Here is a 19660-nt window from a genome sequence, read left to right as displayed (position 1 = left end):
GGTTTGTAATTATACCTTTATGGGGACTTTGGGGAAAACTCTAATCCCAACATGACCACATTTGGTCCTCACAATGTAATATAAACCTAATCCACACACACACGTGATTGTATTCATATCTTTGTGGGGACCATCCATTAATTTTTATGGGCATAACTGTGATCCCAACAATGACAACCTTAACCCCAACCCAGCCATACCTTCACCACATGTAGCTAACCAAAATTCATGACTTTTGGCTATTTTAGTTTTTTGATTGTGGGGACCTGAAAAATGTCTCTACAAACTAAAAAATACCAGGTTTTACCACATCGTGGGGGCATTTAGTTGGTTAATACCACACACACACACACACACACAAAAAAACCTTTCCAATGCTGTCATTTTCCAGTGCTAACAATTAGTAATCTGCAGAAAGTGAACCGGGAACGGCATGGACCAAATCACAGATATTCATGAGAACCAAAATCATAAAAATACTGCAAAGAATAACAACGGCATCAAGTGTAGCAATTGTCTCACAATTTGACTTCTGGTAACAAACATGTTGTAGAAAGAGGTAAAAAAATTAATTGCCATAAATTTATAAACACTAATTAATATGCTTTCTTGGAGTTCTCTTGAGTAGGTATTTGCTTTCACTTTATTATTTGTTTGAAGATAAAGTTTCATGTAAAGCAGTTGAAAATGTGTTCATATGAAGGGGTAGCGGCATGAGTGATAATGATGGGGTTTAGCAACACTGCACTCGTTTCCTCCTTTCGAAACACAGTTAAAACGTTGGCACGTTGTTCCCACTATTGTCTGCATTGTCCAGAGGCTGGCCGAGTCTGCCAGGGCCCCGGGCATAACGGCGGGACTTCGCAAGCTTTTGTACTCCTTCGTTTTGGAAGTCAGCAGGTTTTTAAGGCATTGTGCTGACGATAATTGCAGGTGGGGGAGTGGGGGGGGCACATTTCAATTCATCAGCTGGATTTCCGGAGACAAAAAAAAAACGCACGTGTTTGCGTATGTCGCTTGGCCCCCTCGTGGGGCCCCATGGTCGACTCTGAGCATTACGAGATGGGAAATTTGATGATACGGGAGGATGTTTGGAGTCTGTGTTTAAAACCTGCCGTATCATTTCATAATCATGTGACAACAAAGTCCAATTGCTGGTGACCAGCAATGCATGAACAATATATTACTATATGTTTGGTATGAAAAGTAACACTGACTGCATCGACTGACCCCGGAATCACTTTTCTTTGAAAAATGGCACTGATGACAAAAGGCACCCTTAAGTGTGTCACAGTCAGGGGACAATTTACCTGTCCTGTTCAGAGAGTGCTATTCAAAATAAGCATGTTGTTTTTCACCTGCAGTTTTCATCTATATACAAATTAAACTCACACATAGGAGCAACAATTTCCCAAACAAATGAAAACGTTCTCACAGGTGAATATAACTACTACTTTTTCAGGTATTTCAATTATTGTCTTCTTTTTTAAACCTGTATCATACAGTAACTGTAAAACAATAGTTTAAAAGCTAATTGGACAAAGAGTGCCCACATTTAGTGCCACATTTGTTACACATATTTGCACATATTTGTAGCACTTAATTTACTCGGGGGGGTCTTTCAGAAGTTTAAAAAAAGAAAACTATGTGTGAAACTTATGTGTCCAAAAGGATGTTTCTTCAATGACTATATATCCTCTGTGTTGGTTTAGGTCATGGTCAGCTAGCACTTATAAATTTAAATCAGCGACACACGCAAAAACATGCAAGAGGGAGTGCCGTGTACTGATTGAACATTATAAAACAACTTCCCTCACTCTGTGGATGTGTAATTGTTGGATGTTCATCTGTGCCTGCGTCTGCGTATACAGCTGTGTCTGCGTATGCACATGTGTGATTTTGATGATGTGCTTTTATTAACAAGAGTGGTCCCCGACTGGGAAAGCGTCCATCTTTTTTTTTTTTTTTTTTGTGCAAAACTGGCTTGCGTTTGTATGAAATGACCACGTTGCTTAGTTACAGGAATAGGCTGCTCTGTCAAGGAGAAAGCCAGGGAGCAGGCCTCTCCCCAGTGCCTGTGCTATCAGAGTGGACAGAAAAACAGGAGAATGTGGATTCATGCCAAAAGAAGAAGAAAAAAAAAAAACGGCCAAACTGAGAAAAGAGTTTTCACTATACCCAAACAGAACGATCTATCTCAAATATACTTCGTAGAGAATTTCTGCCCTTAAATATTTTTTGGAATAATTTATTTTATGAAGCATCGTCATGAAACAAACAAGATCATCAATAATGTATCAATTCGAAGCAAGCAATAACATTAATAGTAATAATTATAATAATTATAAATAATAATTACACCTATACAATCTGTAAATGTATTGTCTTATTCCGCAAGAAAATCTTCACACACATCAGACATCTCTCGGCGAAACGGAGCCCTATTAGTGACCAAATGGGAGAATTTCAGGTTAACAGTATAATTAGCCACCGTGCCATGTATAAGTGGTAACCCCCCCCCACCCCCCCTCAAGTTAGGGGGCAGGTAAAAAGGGGGATTCACACTGTCAAAACTCTCAGTGGATTCAAAGACCTTTCACAAGAAGAAAAGGAAAAAAAATAGGGTCCCAAAATAGTCAGGCTTCAAAATGGGAGTGCTACTTCATACATTCAAGGGGTTGGGGGGGGCGGAGGGGGGGTTGGGCGGGTAACAATGGAAACGTTTACTCATGCAGGAGCTCTTGCAGACAATTGGGAGATTTGAAAATCTCTGGGACTTCACTGTCCAGCTTGCAGATGACCTTGTATATGGCCTTCTTCCAGGAAGGATCAACATCTTTGCCTGCGACAATAGCGTTGAAAAACTCCCGTAACGTGATCTGCGCCACTTCCAGGAATCGCTCCGGAACCTGCTGATACACAACGAGACGGTGACATTAATAAAGGGTTCACGTTTCAATCCCAAGTCTCTGATTAACAAAGGGAGGCTGCCGAAAGCTCCTTCGAGACAGGCAGCAGCACATTTTTTATTTTTTTTCCTCAACCCTGGCAGGAGGCTAAAAGAGAAATAAAAAAAAAAAAAAACAGGGGGGCACAATTGAACCCACAATTCAGTCCCATGTGGAACAGAAGGCTAGGCTAAGGCCATGCCCCAGATTTATACACTGTCTGCCCCTCACACCCAGAAACTTGAATTTCCATCCCAGAATCCCAAGCAATCAGGGTCGCATAAAATTACACGAGACACAAAATGGATTGCCACAATGAGTCGTGATCTGACGTCTTTGTGTCCCCTTGTCTTTGCACAAAAAGTCTCACTCAGATACATGTATTTGTGAAAAAACGAGAAATAATAATAATAAAAAAACAAATACATCGACAATGTTTTACAGCTACAGGGTGTTTCAAACACCTGGTACATCATGCTAAGATGAAGTACAAATGTTATCTTACGAGTGAACTTCCTGTTTTACGTTCAGCTTCCTCACAGGTAAGACAGTACTCCCTTGCACTGAACTTCCTGTTTCTTAATATAACGATAAGACTTTTTTTGTGTGTGAGCTGTGACCGCTTATACTTCCATGTTGGCACAAGAAGCATGAATGACACACCCTTATCAGGAGCCCGAAAGGGGAACAGGGCCCCTGCCACTTTATGACAGAAGAGCTCCATCAAGAAGTTGCTCAAACAGTGCAAAGAGGAAGGGGAACTGAAGGGAGGGGAGAGAAGCCCCATTTTGCCTGGTTGTAAGGGAAAGGTCAGGGACTGCCTTCAGCACAGGATTTTTTCCCCCCAAAACTATGAAACCTTGCTTCAGCCCTGGACCTCGCTCATGTTCCGAATTAATGGATGTGGACCGTCTGGACAGAGCTTCCTCTTTGGTATGCTCACCAGCCGTACTGACACATCATGTGGCCAAGCTGGGTGAAGTTAGGGTCTCCAAGAAAAGATGCCCACAGTACAAACAGACTGATTTTGATGGGTAGTACTTTGGAGACGGCTACTCTTTTATGCGGCAGGAGAAGGGAAGGGGGTATGTTCATATGTATGTGTGTGTTGGGGGGGGGGGTTCCTGTGCGCCCCAACCCCCTGTGACCCTCTTTGCTTTGGCGTCAGGGGGGTTTATGTGTCGACTGAATTCAGCTGCCTCTCGGAGCCCTCTAAATCACCACAGCTTAATCGCCCACGCCCCCCCGGCAGCAACTGGGAGGCCCGGCTGACTCGGGGGTACTCCAAGTGGATCGGTCCATGGGCACACTGCAAATGATCCTCTGATCTCTTTAGTAGCCTTGACAGCCCTGCTCTACAGCATTGCAAAGATGATTAGTTTCAGCAAGAACTGGGAGACCTCCCCCCAGAGTAGGCCAGGAACCGCACTGGCTGACTTCCGACTTAAAACACTGAAGCATGAACTACATGCTACCTTTGCATTCATTAACATTCTCAGCAAAAAAAGCACCTCATTCACTTAGCGCTGTCACAGTACTGATTGGCTGAAAAACATACGTCATAACAAAAAGATTCCACAGTGGATGATCATGATTATTAAGTGCAGATTTCCATTGGAAAGTGAATATGCAGGCATCCATCAAGTTACGTCTGGGTTACATTCTGAAAGAAAGGATGTCAGTCAGTCAAAATGTATCTCATTCTTTATCGGGGACAGGTCAAGTATACTGTACATTACTGGGCAAAACTGGAAATACTTCCAGTTTTTAGAGATTGCAGGACTTTATTCAGCTGTTGCTCCAGTTACTTATTTAATTATCCAATATATGATATTTGTAACATTCTTTGACTGTTTATATTTTACTATAGCTGTGTAGTAATTTTTAATGCCAAAAATACTAGGTGTTACCACAATTTTGCCCACAAGTGTATAACAAGATACAATATAATGCACATTTAACTAAACGTCTAAGGTGGCAGCACAGTCGTTTTATGTGGGTTGTTAGAAAAATACATCCGTTATGGTCCACTACATATGTTTCAGATGTCTCAGAATAAATGTTATTAAGGTTCTGATGGGCACCTGGACCTAAGTATGACTGGATGCTACTTAATAGGACGCAAGTCATTAGATGATTGTATAATGAAGAGAATGTGAAACTTTGATTCCCCCGGCATCATTAAGTTATGAATTTTATGATGTTTTGCTTGTGTGGAGGAGAATCCCACCAGTGCATATCCAGATAAACAAAACGGCAGCCACTGTCGTATGTTGCACATGAAAGACATGGTAAGGACACTGGCTGAAGCAAGGCAGTGCTCTCAATGCCATCGATCAGCTGCTGCCCCTTTGCCCAGTTACAGCCCATGCCAGGTGTGCAGATGCCCGGCTTCTGAGCAGCCGTAGGAGTGGCATCCTGCCCACGTGGCATGAACAGTTTATATATGTTCAATTTTTCCATGTGTCACCAGCTCACAGGTACCCGGGTGAAGTCTCTCCTCCGACACCCCGAATATCAAGCACGCAAAGCCCTCACGAGGAGAAAAACTTCTTCATATCCAACTATCAGTCATACAAAATTTGTTGTGTACCTGATACAGTAATGCACCCTAATGTGTTTGACTATGAGTTCAGGTAAACTGGTAATCCAGTGGTACGTAAGCTATTCTATAGCCTGTAGGGTCATTGCTCAATGAACAATATCCTGTCAGCGGTCTAGATTCTCATTTTATAGTGGCACCACACGACAGATGTGGCAAGACCCACCCTGAACTTATAACAAACCAGTGTGCTTTTTCATCCCTGCAATAAAAACAATGCTTCCTAATTTGCGCCTCCTTATATGAAATCATGAGTAACTCCATTATTTTATATTGTTCGACAAATCAGCTATTTAGTATTTAACGTACATTTAACATACATTTGGAAAAATGTCTCTGACGTGACATATTGCGCGGCCAAGGCGTGTATCACAAACCCACTGAGGTTTCAGAATCTGCATCCACCCCCCGGATTCTGCCCCTGCTGCTATTGTGTTGCTCCTCCTGGGGCAAGATCACACAAAGAGGCTGCCCCGAGTCCTTTTTGGCTGCCCCCCCCCCACCCCCGGTCAGCCCCTCACCTTGGCGCTCCCAGAGTGGCATGGGAGGACGTGGCATGGCCTTCAGGGGTCACTTGGTTGATAATGCTGACTGTCCCCCCAGCCTCCTCGGTGCACAATAAAAGCCTGACATAGCAGAGCTGGCTGCCTCCTGTGTCCTGCAGATACTCATCATGAGTGTCAGGACATACCAAGGTTAGCGGTCACTGGAACTACGCTCGTGGGTGAGGAGGCTTGCCAAACGCACTTGGCTGATGAATGAATGTCACATGGAATGGTTGTGGGGGTGGGGGGGGGGGACATATTACAAAGGTTATAGATATCCCACCTCTCCCCACCCCCCAAACAGCACAACTCCCCTCTCCAAAGCATACCCCCCCCCCCCCCCACCATCTTCACTCGGCACCCAAATAGCTAAAAAAAAAATGCTAAAAAAATCTCCTGGTTTTTTTTTAAGAGGCGCCTTCTTTAAATCTCTCCTATGCCTAAAGGTGTAGCAAAGCTCCTCAGTGTATGTTGCTCACTGTGAAGCACAGAAATTGCACCCGCCCCCCCCCCCCCACTCCTTCCCCCACCCCCATGCTGCACAAAAAAAGTCAGCATCAACCTTATCATAATGCCATACAATAAGCAAAACAAACAGTGGGATACAGACCCTGAAATCAGATTTCTTGAGCCCCAACTAAATATAATAAGGGGACCACATGCTGTAAAGGTGTAGTGTGACTAAAAAAAAAATCCTACAAGGAATTTTTTTACTGCTGTTTTTTACTATAAAAGGGCAGCAAAATGCTGACTGTAAGGAGGAGACAGTGTCAAGGAGAAAAGGGTATTGGTATTTTGGATCCTCTTGACTGCCTGCCTTGGAGAGAGAGAGAGAATTATTCTTGTCACAGACCCCTTTGTCTGCATCTGCTGACTGCTTGCCCATAGCCAGCAGCGTGCTTTAACCGTTTTGTCACCTCCGCCCATCAGACGGATCAGCTGTTGTGCTTTTGTGGCGGGTATTGTCGAGGCTAATCTGCCACGGACGCTCTGCTGCGTGGTAAATACGGCCAAATCGCATCGCGGGACAATTCTTCATAAATATTTCATACGGATCTCGCACAACTCTCCCTGTCCCGTACTGAAAATCCAAAAAAAAACATACACACATCACCCACACACACACACACACGAAACTGGTTTTAAAGGATTCACACTAAGGATCCTGAGAAGATGCATACAATTAGCTCTAATTGTCCTTAATGAGACACATTTAACGTCACAGAGGTCTGCTAGCTAGTTCTTTTTTTTCCTCATTTTTAAACATCGGTCATGTTTTCCCATTTGATCAAAACTGCATCATTAGAATATTAAAACTTCAGTTTGAGAAAACGGCTTTCAAATAGCCTTTGAAGTGATCCCATTTTGGATAGCGATACCCGCAGGCCTTGTTCTAAGGATCAAAAGAAGGTGTATAATAAAATCTGAATGTTTGTTTTTTTTTTTTTTAGTTTTTATTCAGGTTGGTCAGTTACATACTTTGGAAGGTGACATTTAGGCTCCTGTAACCAGAAACAATTGCTTATTAATGGGGAGAGGAGTGAAAAGAAAAGGAAAAAAAAAATGGAATATTCTCTTACTAGAAGGGTATTCGCAATTAGACAGCGAGCATGAATGGGGTCCGCTTTGCATTTTGTTTTTGTTGTCCTCTTGCGTTTGGTCTCTTTGGTATTGTTCTGTGCCCTGTTTTTTGGACTTGCCAGGGCTGGGATGTGGAGGGTGGTGATGGTGTGTGTGTGTGTGTGGGGGGGGTGCTGCTTATGAAAAGGGATATTATACAGCTGAGAGACAAAAGGGAGAGGTAGGGAGAGGGGAAGCGCTTCGGCGACAGAGGCGTGGAGCCCTGCGTTTCCCCCCAGCGTTCACTCACCCCGGCACAGATACATGACCGAGTGTGTGTGTGTACGTGTGCGCACATGTGAACCGCCCCCCCCCCCGTTCCTGCTGTTCATTAGGTAAATATTGATCAAGGACAGACCGACGTTGCAATAACAGGCATTGGGCTGATGGGAGTGGAGTCCAGAGGCAGCGGTGGGGGTAGCATGAATAAGCATCAATGGGGGTGGGGGGCAGGATCAGCAAAACAACATCTTTATAATAGAGACCATTTCCCCTCTTAAAGCCTTTGCTTCCAAATTGTGTACAGGAGCAGTAGAGTGATTCCCTAAATCAGATAATGGCTCCACGGATCGGATCTGGGGTAGATATTACAGATTGCATTTGCTACATGTGACTTCAACTCATCTGCTACAGTCAGTGTGTTTAGAAGGGTCATTAATCCCTGACGCACTTCTAGTTAATCCTTAATGGGAGTGTTCTGGGAGATTTCTCCTGGAAAAGGTGCCCTGCTGGACGCAGGACTGGGGGACAACTTTACAGCTCTTAATCGACTGCAGGTCTGCCCGTCTAAACCCTCCTGGTTGTCCCAAAGCTTTTCCTGTTCCTTACAGGGTAACTGCCACAAATGAAGCTATCGCGAATAAACACGTTTCAATGCCATTTCCGCTGTCCTTGCTGGTGCTGTTTTTCCCGGTTCATAAGAAAATGGGTGTGAGTCCGCGTGTCGGCCAGCCTGTCAAGGATGGGCCGCTTGTGCTACTTATTATCCCATTGTGCCCTTTTCCCCAAATAAAAACTCTGTTGACAATAAGCATTTCCTGCTTCAAAGTCAAACAATTAGTCCTACAACTGTCCTACAATTGATTCAGGGCCCTCATAAAGTCTGCAGATTATTAGTGTTATGTATAGTAGCAAAGCCTACTGACTCTTAATGATGCACACATAAGTAAAAAATAATGCATGATTTTAGCATTTGAATCATCAGTCAATACTAGTCAAGTGCTACCAGCACATACTTCATACCGCCTCAAAAAAACCCAGGGAAAGAATATAGTTGGCCCACTGAAAAAAAAACAAAACAAAACAAAAAAAAACAAATAATGAATCAAAATTGAAACAAAATTGAATTGTTACCAAATAATCCCTGCGGTGAACTAATTGAGCTATTCTAACCCTCCCCCTCCTCCTTGGTTCATTCAGCACCCCCCACACTGAAAGATGCTCCTGCAGATCCATTTCAAAAGACTAAGGGGGCCAAAGGAGGGTGAATTTGGCAGGTCTGGGAGGGGGGTAGGAAGGGGCAAACTGATTTGGAGCAAGGGTTACAAAGTCATTTATCTCCTCATGCACTTGTGACCAGATGAAAAGGGGGGGCAGAGCAGTGGAGGGACATCTGGAGACTGAGGCCGGGGGGGTGGGGGGGACAATGGCCTAAGGAACAAAGTGGGCAGAGAGAAGGAGGCAGTTTGGGCCTTTCTTGTCTGGTGAAATGGGGGGGGGGGGGGGGTTGGCTTCGAGACTAATGGGGGAAATGTCTGTGTGTGTGTGTCGGCGTGGGATGGTGCCAACATGGGGGGGGCGTGCACCCATGCTACAGATGTGTCGGGGGCCCCCCCAGAGCAACATAATGACATAATCACCATTGGTGTCACAGACCAGACTGCACGCAAGGTGACACGGGATGGGATGAATGAAACTGAGCTGAGGGGGGCCTCGGGTGGGGGGTGGGGTTCTCTACAGACAGCCTAAGGTCAGCGTCTTACTACCATTCAGTGTAAAACATGGTTCAGATTCCTGTCCTAAACTCTCCTTTATAACAGTAATATTTTTTTGAAAAAAATTGTTCACCCCATATTTTCCCCATTACAATTCCTGATACACGGCTCTCTTTTTTATCGTCTAGGCTGCCGTCCTTTATTTCTATTATTTGTACTAGCATTTCATTCTTATTTATCATCTTTTACACTATTTTATTTCCATTGTATCATTGTATTACATATTTACTTTGAAGCACAATCCAGAAAGTGGGTGGCAAAACATTTCACTGCACAGAAGAGCAGTGTATGATTGTGTATGTGACAAATGAAACTTGAAACTTCACAGGAAGCATCTGTATGTTGGAATAGGAGCTAAACTGGAATGAAGTGAAATTGAGATTTATTCTGTTAATTAAACACTGGAAACTAAAGAACAGAATTTAAATAAAATAAGATACAATAAAATAAAGAGCAGTGATATAAGTAAGGCAGTATAATGAAGGTGTTAGTTAGCTTTCAGCTACAGCTGGTTAGACCTTCCGCCCTACACTCAGTATTATCTCAAGGCTATTAACAGATCATGGTCTATGAGTGCTTGCAGGTCCCGTCTTGACAAGAGAATTTCCCAGGCAGCAGTGGCCACTATACTGAGAGGCAATTAAAAAAGGTGACACTTCCAATTTAGGGAATGAGACTTTGTGAGCAAGTTGCTGTACTTTTAGTTCGAGGAGGGTCATATCTTTGTGAGGACTGTCCATTCATTTCTATGGGTAAAACCCTAATCCCAGTAATGACAACCTTAAGCCCTGCCCAGCCCTAACCTTAACCATAAGTACCCAAACAAATACAAGTCTTTTGGCATTTTTAGTTTTTTGATTGCAGTCACAGGTTTTTACAAAACTGAGTTCTCTCGAAAAAATGGTCCATACAACGTTAAAATAACAGCTTTTTATCGTGTTGTAGGGAAATCTGGTCCCCACAATGTAATTATTACAAGCTCCCACACACCCACACACACACACACACTCACAGCCTTATGAAAGGGGAAAAAAAGACCAGATGACAAGGTTTTTTTGGCCAAAGCCTGGGATCTCTCTCTTCCAAGTGACTATGGCAACCTTTTGATGGGGAGGGCTGTTTCAAAGGGGTGGGGTTGGTCATATAGCCAAGAAACTGAATAACTGGCTGCAGTTCATAAAAGGAATAAATAAATACATCTAGTGCTAGGAATGACTCTATCCACATGGCGTTAATTTCAATTATAAGGAATTCTACTTGGTTTTACCATCTTTCCTTTGACCTTTTGCTGAAAGCTCAAGGCTGACATTTACCCCCATCCTGTGAAAATTAGTAACCATTAATAAATAATTTTGCCTGACAGACATCACACCCCGAAAGCTTTGTACATGACAATGTAATCACTTGAGAGCTTGTCATTCTTCCATAGAAAGTAGATGTTTGTTTGCCTACAGCAATCCAGGGTTTTAAGTGTCTTTTGCCAGCTGTAAGCAGAAGACAGCTTGAGGAGCGACTCAGATAATAAAGCTCTGTTTAAAAAAAAGCCATACATGCAACCAGATATAATGCAGCCTTTGTTAGAACCGATTAAACATTTATAAGCGTAATGTACATTTTTTATGACATTGAAACAACATTCGTCTTTCATAAACTATCTTCTTGGGACCAAAAACTGACTCCAGTTTGATCATCTTTTATCACAATTGGAAGGATTATTGCTAATGATAATTGAAGGCAGTTACATCAGTGACGACTGATGTATTTTTTTTTTCGCCTCCAGTGAGGCGACGTTTGTGATTGTACTGAATGAGCCTCGTTCCGGGGTGTCGTGCTGTGCAGCCGCATGCCTGCTGAGTCGACGCTCGTCTGCCCAACATGCTCGGCTTCGGGTTTCCCGCTGAGAGGCACGGCGCACTTTTCAGGGTCGGCCAACGTGTTTTATTTCCATACAATGACACCCCGCACACTTCTGTGCCGTCCCTGAGCGGCACCAATTTAGGAACGTTCAGGGATTTCTAAAGCAACACGACGCTCTCCCTTTTCAATAACTCCGCCAGCGTTGGATGATGATCTCTGTAAACATCACTGGCTTTTTTTAATTTTAGCAATTTGCTAAAGGTTTACCAGAACCTAATCGGAGCTTATTCAGTTTTCACATGCGGGTCATTCTACAACGTGAATACGAACCGAGATCCGAAGTAAAATTTGCTCAGCTGACATCTTCCTCGGACGATGACTAATTGGCCCGGCTCACGTATCCATGCAAATCGCGCGTAATTTTGGCTTCAGGAGCCGTGGTGCCACCCCGCGTCCTGCGAGGAGACCGTGTGTCAGGGCGACAGAGGGGATGCTAGGAAAAAAAACAGAAAAAGAATCAACACAGCCCGCCTGTCCATCATAACGTGATGGCCGATCGCAAGCCCTTCAACTTATATCAAGTTGCGTTCCGCGGAAGTGAAGTATGATAATATGTGCAGTAATATGACAGGAGTCGGTTTTCATTGACTGCCGACATGCTTTGCTGGGGACACTCCGCTCTGGCAATGACCTGCAGACTGTGACGTTAACAGGAGGGGCAGCATTGAAACAGGAGGAAGCATATTACAGTCTGCTCTCTGTCAGCGGGTTCGGTCGAGAATGAGAGTGACTCACTGCTAACATTTACATAGAAATTAATCACCAAAAAAACAAAAACAACGTTTTTGCCTTTCAGACAAAGGCCGAAATTTTAACCTAGAACACATGGCTAGTCACCAAATCCAAATTATATGCTATCTGTCAAAAAGAATACTTAACCTGCGAGTAATTCCTGGAGGATTCCGGCCTGGAATACCCTACACAAAGGCTACGGTAAAACGCTTAGTGCATAAAAGCAGTGCAGGAAAAATTCTGCTAGTATAAAAATGTATCTATCCAAAGCTGATCTGGACGATTCACCGGAGACTATTTATTATGCCGGGTTTTTGGGGACAGGATGGATTTCGTCACCAGTCATTCAGCCCCTGCTAAATCCGGGTGGCCATTTTGATCAAGGGGTTGATCGGGGGGTTTGTAAAAGAGTATCTATCGAGGGGAAGTGGGGAGGAGTGCCCCACGATGCCAGTGGTCAAAGCACAATAGCCAGAGTCATTCTTGGTGCCCTGGCCACTCGGATCACATGACGGTCAAGCGGGCCCTACAAACCACTTATTGTGAGGGTCGCTGTCACAGCTGCACTAAACTTGGGTCCTCAGAAGTCCAGAGATAAGTGCAAAACTGAGCGTCATCGACTCCCTAACTCAAATCCGATTCATCAGAAAGAGTCTTATTCACCCACAAGCCGCTCTGCAGCTAAATTTCTGTTTGGGCAGCGGTGTGACAGTGAATTCCTGGTGGGCCCTGCACATGCTGGCCTTCATTCCAGTCCGTCCATTCCTCCAGCTTAAATTGCTACATTTAATTAATTATATGCATCACTTACAACTATGCACTTACAGATGCAACAATCCAGTGGCATTTTTCTTTCTGGATAATGGGCAAAATGCCTGTAATCATCGCCTGTACCAAAAACGCCAAGCGAAGACATGCACAATATACGCAGCCCGGCAGGAATTAAGTTTGACACAGCCTATTTAGACGCTTTCCTACTGGCAAAAATAAATCACGTTTAACAGTGCTGGCAGGGCTTCTAGCCCACGTCCAAAAGCAAAAGTGGATTGACCTTGGCATCGTACCAAACATGCTCACTTTTAGAGGCTGCATACAGCAGGGTTTCCTTATATCACACTTCAGAAAAAGGTCATTCTTGCTGACCTAGCTAGCTAAACACACGTTTGGAAAGTACGGCAAGTGTTTCAGAGTTAAAGGCAAAAGAGAAATTTGTTTTAATTCATTAAAATGCTTGCACTTCTTCATATTATATAGATAACGATTAGCTTAATTGGTTATTTTTTTTTTTCATCGCTAGCCAAAGAAATCAACAAATGTGTTTTTCTTGTGCACAGTGCAGAAAGTTCCCCTAGGACCCCAGCTTGGCAACCTTTAGATTAGAAACCAGTGTCCTTAATCACCGTGCCACCTGCTGGGCCTGCTTGGAATTACACCTCCCTGGTACAAGGTACGGTTCAGGTGTAGCGATGCGGCGCCAGTGGAAAGAAGGCATTGTTGGCTCGTGGTGATGAAGTGCGGTAAAGAAGCCCTCTGTGGGGGGGCCCCCGTGCCTGCTCTAAGGCCTGAGCCCCCCTGCGGCCGCAGAGACAGCAGCTCTCTCAGCTCTTATTGATAACAGCCTTCTCCCATGTGAGCGGGACATAATACAGAATGAGACAAGGGTAAAGGGAGATGAATGTCAAACAATAGGCGGTGGCAGTAAAGGCAGCACCCATATAGACTTTGAACTTTTCCATGTCTCTGAAGGACAATTAATTATGAAGGCCTTTGGGGTAGGTCAGACCAGGGGAGGATAAAGGAGCCTCACTGAAGAGAGAAGGAGAAGAGTAAGAGAGGGAGGAGGGATGCGGAGGGAAAGGAGGAGCGACAGGGAGCCCTGCCTTTTCCAGGTAACACTCCGCATGATTGTTCGATGATTTCCTCTTTTGTGTGGCACGGCCCTGAAAAGCAGCCCACAGACTATAGTCGCCCTGTGTTGCACATCCTTCCAGTGTAATGAAACCATGAATGAGCCATGGTTTCGGATGCAAACTACGGGTTAAGGGAAGAAACATCTGTCTAGACGGCATTGGAGCGGGGAAACAGAGGAGGGGAGTGGCCCTTTTCATCAGATCAATTCAAGGAGGGAGAGAAGGAGAAAGGACGAAAGAAAAGGAAGGAGCCTGCACAAAGAACGCTGACTTTTTTCTTCAATATGAAATGGGGTAACTGATAAGGTCAGACACCTGATAGCCCAAAGACATGAGTATGTGAACTCTTGAAGTCAAAGGACTTCTCTGTGCTTATCCTGCACGGATACAGCCCTTTCAAAAGGCACAGAGATCAGAGAAAGGGCCACAATGTCCTTTAAACTCTCTTTAGCACGGCACTGGGGGAGGGTGGAGCTGGGGAAAGGAGCTGGTGGTAAGGAAGCTTGTCAGAAGAGCCTTGAACTCTTTTCTGAAGGAAAGATGAGACCCTCCCAGACCTGTCATAAAAATGCCTTTTTATCTTCCGTAGCCTCCTACCCCGCCTTCTGCCCCCTAGCTTTTGAATGCTTCTTGTGACCTGATACAGTATTAGTAAAAGATTTCCCTCAGCTCCGAACATAACTGTTCTTCCAAGTCAAAAAAAAATGAACTTACAGAACAATTCAAAGTAACCTTATCAGTAAGCAGGTGTCTCTTGGGACCACCAATAGAGTTAAGAGGTGCCGTAAGTGTATATTATAAATCGTAGATTAAACAATAATGGAGAACGCACAGAATTATTACTTCTTCCTCAACATTGACAGATCACATTAAGGTTCCAGCTACTGTGGAGATGTTAAAGAGAACCGCTCAGAGTGTGTCAAGAAAGTAAGACCAGTAGAACTGATTCAGCCATGACCATCTGACAAACACAAAACTATGCCTGGATATGATGTAAGTTCATAACTCTCTCTGACTTATAAGGTAAGATTCATTAAATCCTGCATGGTTTTGTTGACAAAAACCCCTTTAATATGTGAATGATATAGCTTTCAACTTCCAGTCAATACATAATCAGGTTGTCCTCACTTTTTGCCTTTACTATCTATGCCAAGAACTAGGTATTAAGGCAAGGGACAAGGGATAGAAATCACAAGCAAACACTCTGACTTCGGCTTGGGGGCAGGAGACGCCTGCTGGGCTCGAAATGTATCTGAAAGAAACGGATAAGCAGGGGATGAAGAGCAAATGCGGAAAGGAAATTAACAAAGTTGCCGTATTTAGAAGCTGAGGTCATTCTGTCGTGAGGAATGGAGCATTTATGTCATTCTCAATGGACAAGGAGGAAAGCAAACACATGTGAAGGGAGTGAAACACAACCGAAGGCATCTCAAAGGAGAAGAAAGCGGTGCGAGTGCACATTGACAGACCAGATTAACATCAAACGGTCGACCAAACAGAGGACATATTCATTGGGGAGAAACAATCAAGGTGGAACTTTGTTGATGCTCAATTTTGGCAAAAGCAAAACTTCCTAAAGTTTTCTGCTACAGGCCACAGTGTGTGTCAGTGCCCGGCAAATAAGAGTGTTGAAACAATTAAGTTAAAATAGATTTCTATCCATAGATAAAACTCGACCATTCTCAAAGGTTAGGTCACAACAGAGAAGTGAAGTCGTCAAGAGATCCAAACAAACAAGCTCATTCAAGTCAAGCTAGCTTATCCAGAATATTTGCATTGCTGATTAAGTTTTCCTTATGCTGCGTAGTAATTGTCTCATATCTACCTGCTCAAACACCTGCAGAACCTACAAATCTATTGATATGCAAAATGTTTCCACGCAACATAACTTTTTGACCAACAGAAGTCTTATTCACTGTTGCCCCCCGGCACGCACCTTCTTTGAGTTTGCAAATTCTACATTAATGTATGTAAATGACCTTGGTGCCATGAATAAGTTCCTGGTAGAAAAAAAAAAAAAAACATCTACTAAAATTTATTTGTGCGCTGATAAACCAGAGCCCCCTTCCTATTGGTTAAAACATCCCAGGGACAACATCTTCTTCAGAAAACCATGGGTTTTGATGTTCTTACGATGGAACATTAAATGGCAGTAATAAGATGTACATGTTTTAAAGGAGACTTCATTCATTTCTATTGATAAACATAATACTGCGACAAGGACTGCAAAATTACATTCGGGAAAAAATGTGGCACTACAGCTACAGCCTCTTGACCCTTTAAATAAAGAGATGCACTTCACTGTAGAGTGAAATTCATACGTACAATAAATGTGGCTCCCTCACTCAGAACATGAATTCATCTTACTTTCTGCCTTAAACATTGTATATTGCTAATTTTGTATTCATTAAACCCACATTAGCTTTAAATTTAATAACATAAAAAATGACTTACGTTACGAAAACAAAGATATACGAGGGCCTTTCAATTTAATTAACGAAGAACGAGAAGAACAACAAGGTCATGATGTTGACCAAGGAGGGCGACGGTGCTGGGCGACAGCTTACCTCAAAGTCGTTGGCCTTGTTGTAGTGCATGTTCAGCGCACGATAGAGTTCACAGTCCCGGCTGACGCTGAGCTCCTCCACGCCGGTCACGCCATCATTGATGGCCTGCCGGGCAAACTTCTCCATCTGGATGTAGTAGAACTCGCGGAAGTTGCTGAACCACTTGATGAGCTGGGACGTGATACACCTGTTGAACTGTTGAAATGGTAATGTGAGTGGTACTGGGGGGCAGCCCTGGGGGGGCTTTAATTCCCATTCATAAAGGTACCAAGACTGGCTAGTGGAACATTCAAACCCACAACAAAACACTGGAGGAAAGAACACAGAATCAACTTGTTCAGTGACAGGTAAATGATTCAACGACTGTTTAAATTCTGTCTTAACTGTATGATTGAATGACTGAGATTATGAATGTATGTGTATGTGCCTTGTGAAGGACCAGCGTCCAATTCAGGGTGTACCCCAAATTCTTAATAGTTTTTTGTGAATAAATTTGGTGCCTTACAATATTCTCATCCTTGATTTGCTAAATGTATAGTTTTAAGTAAATAGCATATGTATTTATCTGTTTATCAATGTTTATTAGTTTTATATATAACTTAGAAAATGAAGTATTTTAATTTAGAACATAATGGAGCAGCATGGTGGATCAGAGCATAACGTGGTTGTCTTTAATCCCAGCTTGGCTTTGCATGTTCTCCCTGTGTCACACAGGACGTCCCGGCTACTCTAGAGGACCTCCCACAGTCCAAAGCCACACAGTCAGCCATCTCTACATTGCCAGCAGCATGTCAGTACGTGCATGTATGTGTCATGCCATGGTCTGGCATCCTGTCCAGGGTGCAGCCCTGTCTGGAGTACTGGGATAGGCTCCAGTCCCACTTTGACCCTGCATAGAATAACAAGGTGGGGGATGATTGAATATGCGGGTTCATTTGTGTAGGCAATAATTTGTCCAATATCGTTTGCAGTACCTTTTGATTTTTTGACCCGGTACATAGAGTCAAATAAACACAAGCAGGCACACAAACATACATCGCTTGGCTAGTCAAATGTCAAGTGCACAGGTCAGGGGGTGTGTAACTGCAAATCAAGTCAGGTCAACACCTCAGGACTGGGAACATTTAAATTTCAGAGGCTGGTGCTGTTTTTTCGGCAACCTTTGCACGTCTGTGAGCCAGACTGAGTAAAAGAAACAAAAAATAAATAAACCAACACAAAAAACTCTCGTCTATGGGTTAGTAGGACATGGTCCCAAAATAGTGCGACTTCAGTGGTCAAACTAAGAAGACAAAAAAACACATATACACACAAAAAATATTAATTTGCTCATTAATTAAATGGGGGCATATGTGCAATCAGTATGGCAATGACATAGCTGTTTGGGATAAGGGGGATCTGGGTCATTCTGGATGAGAAATGCTCTTACTTTGCCCTTTGACCTGGTCATGTGACCTTCATGATGGGCGTGTGCGCTGCGGCCTTCAGGAATGCAGAAAGATGACTGCTGTACGCACACAGCCAAAACGTAATAAATCCAAAAGGCCTTCCGTACATTGCCCTAACACATAATCTCCTGTTTTTGGTAATTATGGGTATTCATCAACACCATCCCTTCCACCCCCACCCGCTTGACCCGAGTACCACCAGCCATGTTTTTTCCCTCCCCTCTGCCAAGTTAGAAAATAAAAATAAAGAGCGAGCATTAATCGGAAATCAGTGGCTAGCAGTCAGCTACCCGCTAACTGCAGAAAAACACCAGGTCTGGTTGATGATAGGTGAGGAGATTTTGTGAAGGGGGGTGGGGGGGATCTTCTGAAGGCCATATATGTGTGGATGGGGGGTGGGCCCTTTTACAATTTATATAACGAACTAAACTAAAAATGCAGTAGAGAATCTAAGTCACAGGGAAACAACAGCTGTGAGGGTCAGTGCACATCGCAAAATAGGCACGGCGTGCTATTTTAAGTGTCGCACCCTCCTCGGAGTTCTTAGATAATTGAGCAGAAAATGATTAGGTCATCAACAATCTGCTCTGGCCAGGGAGAGTTCAAATATGTACTTAACCTATTCAGGAATTCTCCCATTGGCTGTGTACGTCTGATCTGTATACTTTCAGCTGTAGACGGTTAAAAAAAGGGGAAACAAAAAAAGAAAAAAAAAACTAACAAAACAGGCATTCTGATCTGGTTACCAGTTTCAATAGAACTTAAACCTATTAGGATATGCTGAATTCCGGGTTTTTTTTCTGTTTTATCTCGGCGAAATACGGTGTCCACCAACCCCCCCACCCCCGCCTTCGTCCAGTCACCCCTGTTGGCTTACTATTCCTTTTCATTTCTTTTAGAATAAGTAACAAAACATTACAAAATGATAGGAGCCTGCTCACTGGGGAATGAAAATTGCTTTGACGTGGAGATTAGACCCCAGTATTGTTACAACACATTGTCTATTACGAACAAGGCTATGAGGAGAGAGCGAGGGAAAACAGAAAGTGTTTGAGGGATTTTTTTTTTTTTTTTGCTATAATGGCTCATGGATGACATAATAGAGACTACAAAAAAGTAAGTCCACATGACATTGTTTGGCAGGTGGGTATAAAGGGAGATTTAAAGTGTATTGTTGCCGAATAGAAATACCAGAGATGCAACATACAAAAGACCAGCGTTGCTGGAACGTGACGACTCAGCAATTCAGAATCTTGTTATCTGCTTGTCCAACAAACGTAACCCCCTTCCCACACATCCCATTTCCAGCACATGCACATAAACACATGGGCACATGCACCCTGCAGTCGGCAAGCCCAAATCCACACAGAAATAAAA

At 43.5% G+C, this 19660-nt stretch overlaps 1 protein-coding gene across 4 annotated transcripts in view; it reads right to left on the bottom strand.

Annotated features, from left to right (window-relative positions):
• Positions 1 to 2232: 2232 nt before the first annotated feature.
• prox1a (prospero homeobox 1a) overlaps positions 2233 to 19660 on the bottom strand; it is a 29951-nt gene continuing 12523 nt past the window's right edge. For 3 of the 4 annotated variants that reach the window (XM_072698852.1, XM_072698851.1, XM_072698853.1), the window contains exons 4-5: positions 16836 to 17030; positions 2233 to 2912 (exon numbers count right to left, since the gene is read on the bottom strand). In XM_072698852.1, coding sequence (XP_072554953.1) covers positions 2724 to 2912; positions 16836 to 17030 — 384 coding nt within the window. In that variant the 3' untranslated portion in view covers positions 2233 to 2723. The remainder of the gene's footprint in view (positions 2913 to 16835; positions 17031 to 19660) is intronic. The other variant, XM_072698854.1, reaches the window with a different exon arrangement.

Source organism: Paramormyrops kingsleyae, chromosome 14 (genome assembly GCF_048594095.1).
Source record: "Paramormyrops kingsleyae isolate MSU_618 chromosome 14, PKINGS_0.4, whole genome shotgun sequence".
NCBI classification, from domain to species: domain Eukaryota; kingdom Metazoa; phylum Chordata; class Actinopteri; order Osteoglossiformes; family Mormyridae; genus Paramormyrops; species Paramormyrops kingsleyae.
Note: the sequence above shows the minus strand (reverse complement) of the source record. Positions and strands in the feature narration are given on the sequence as shown.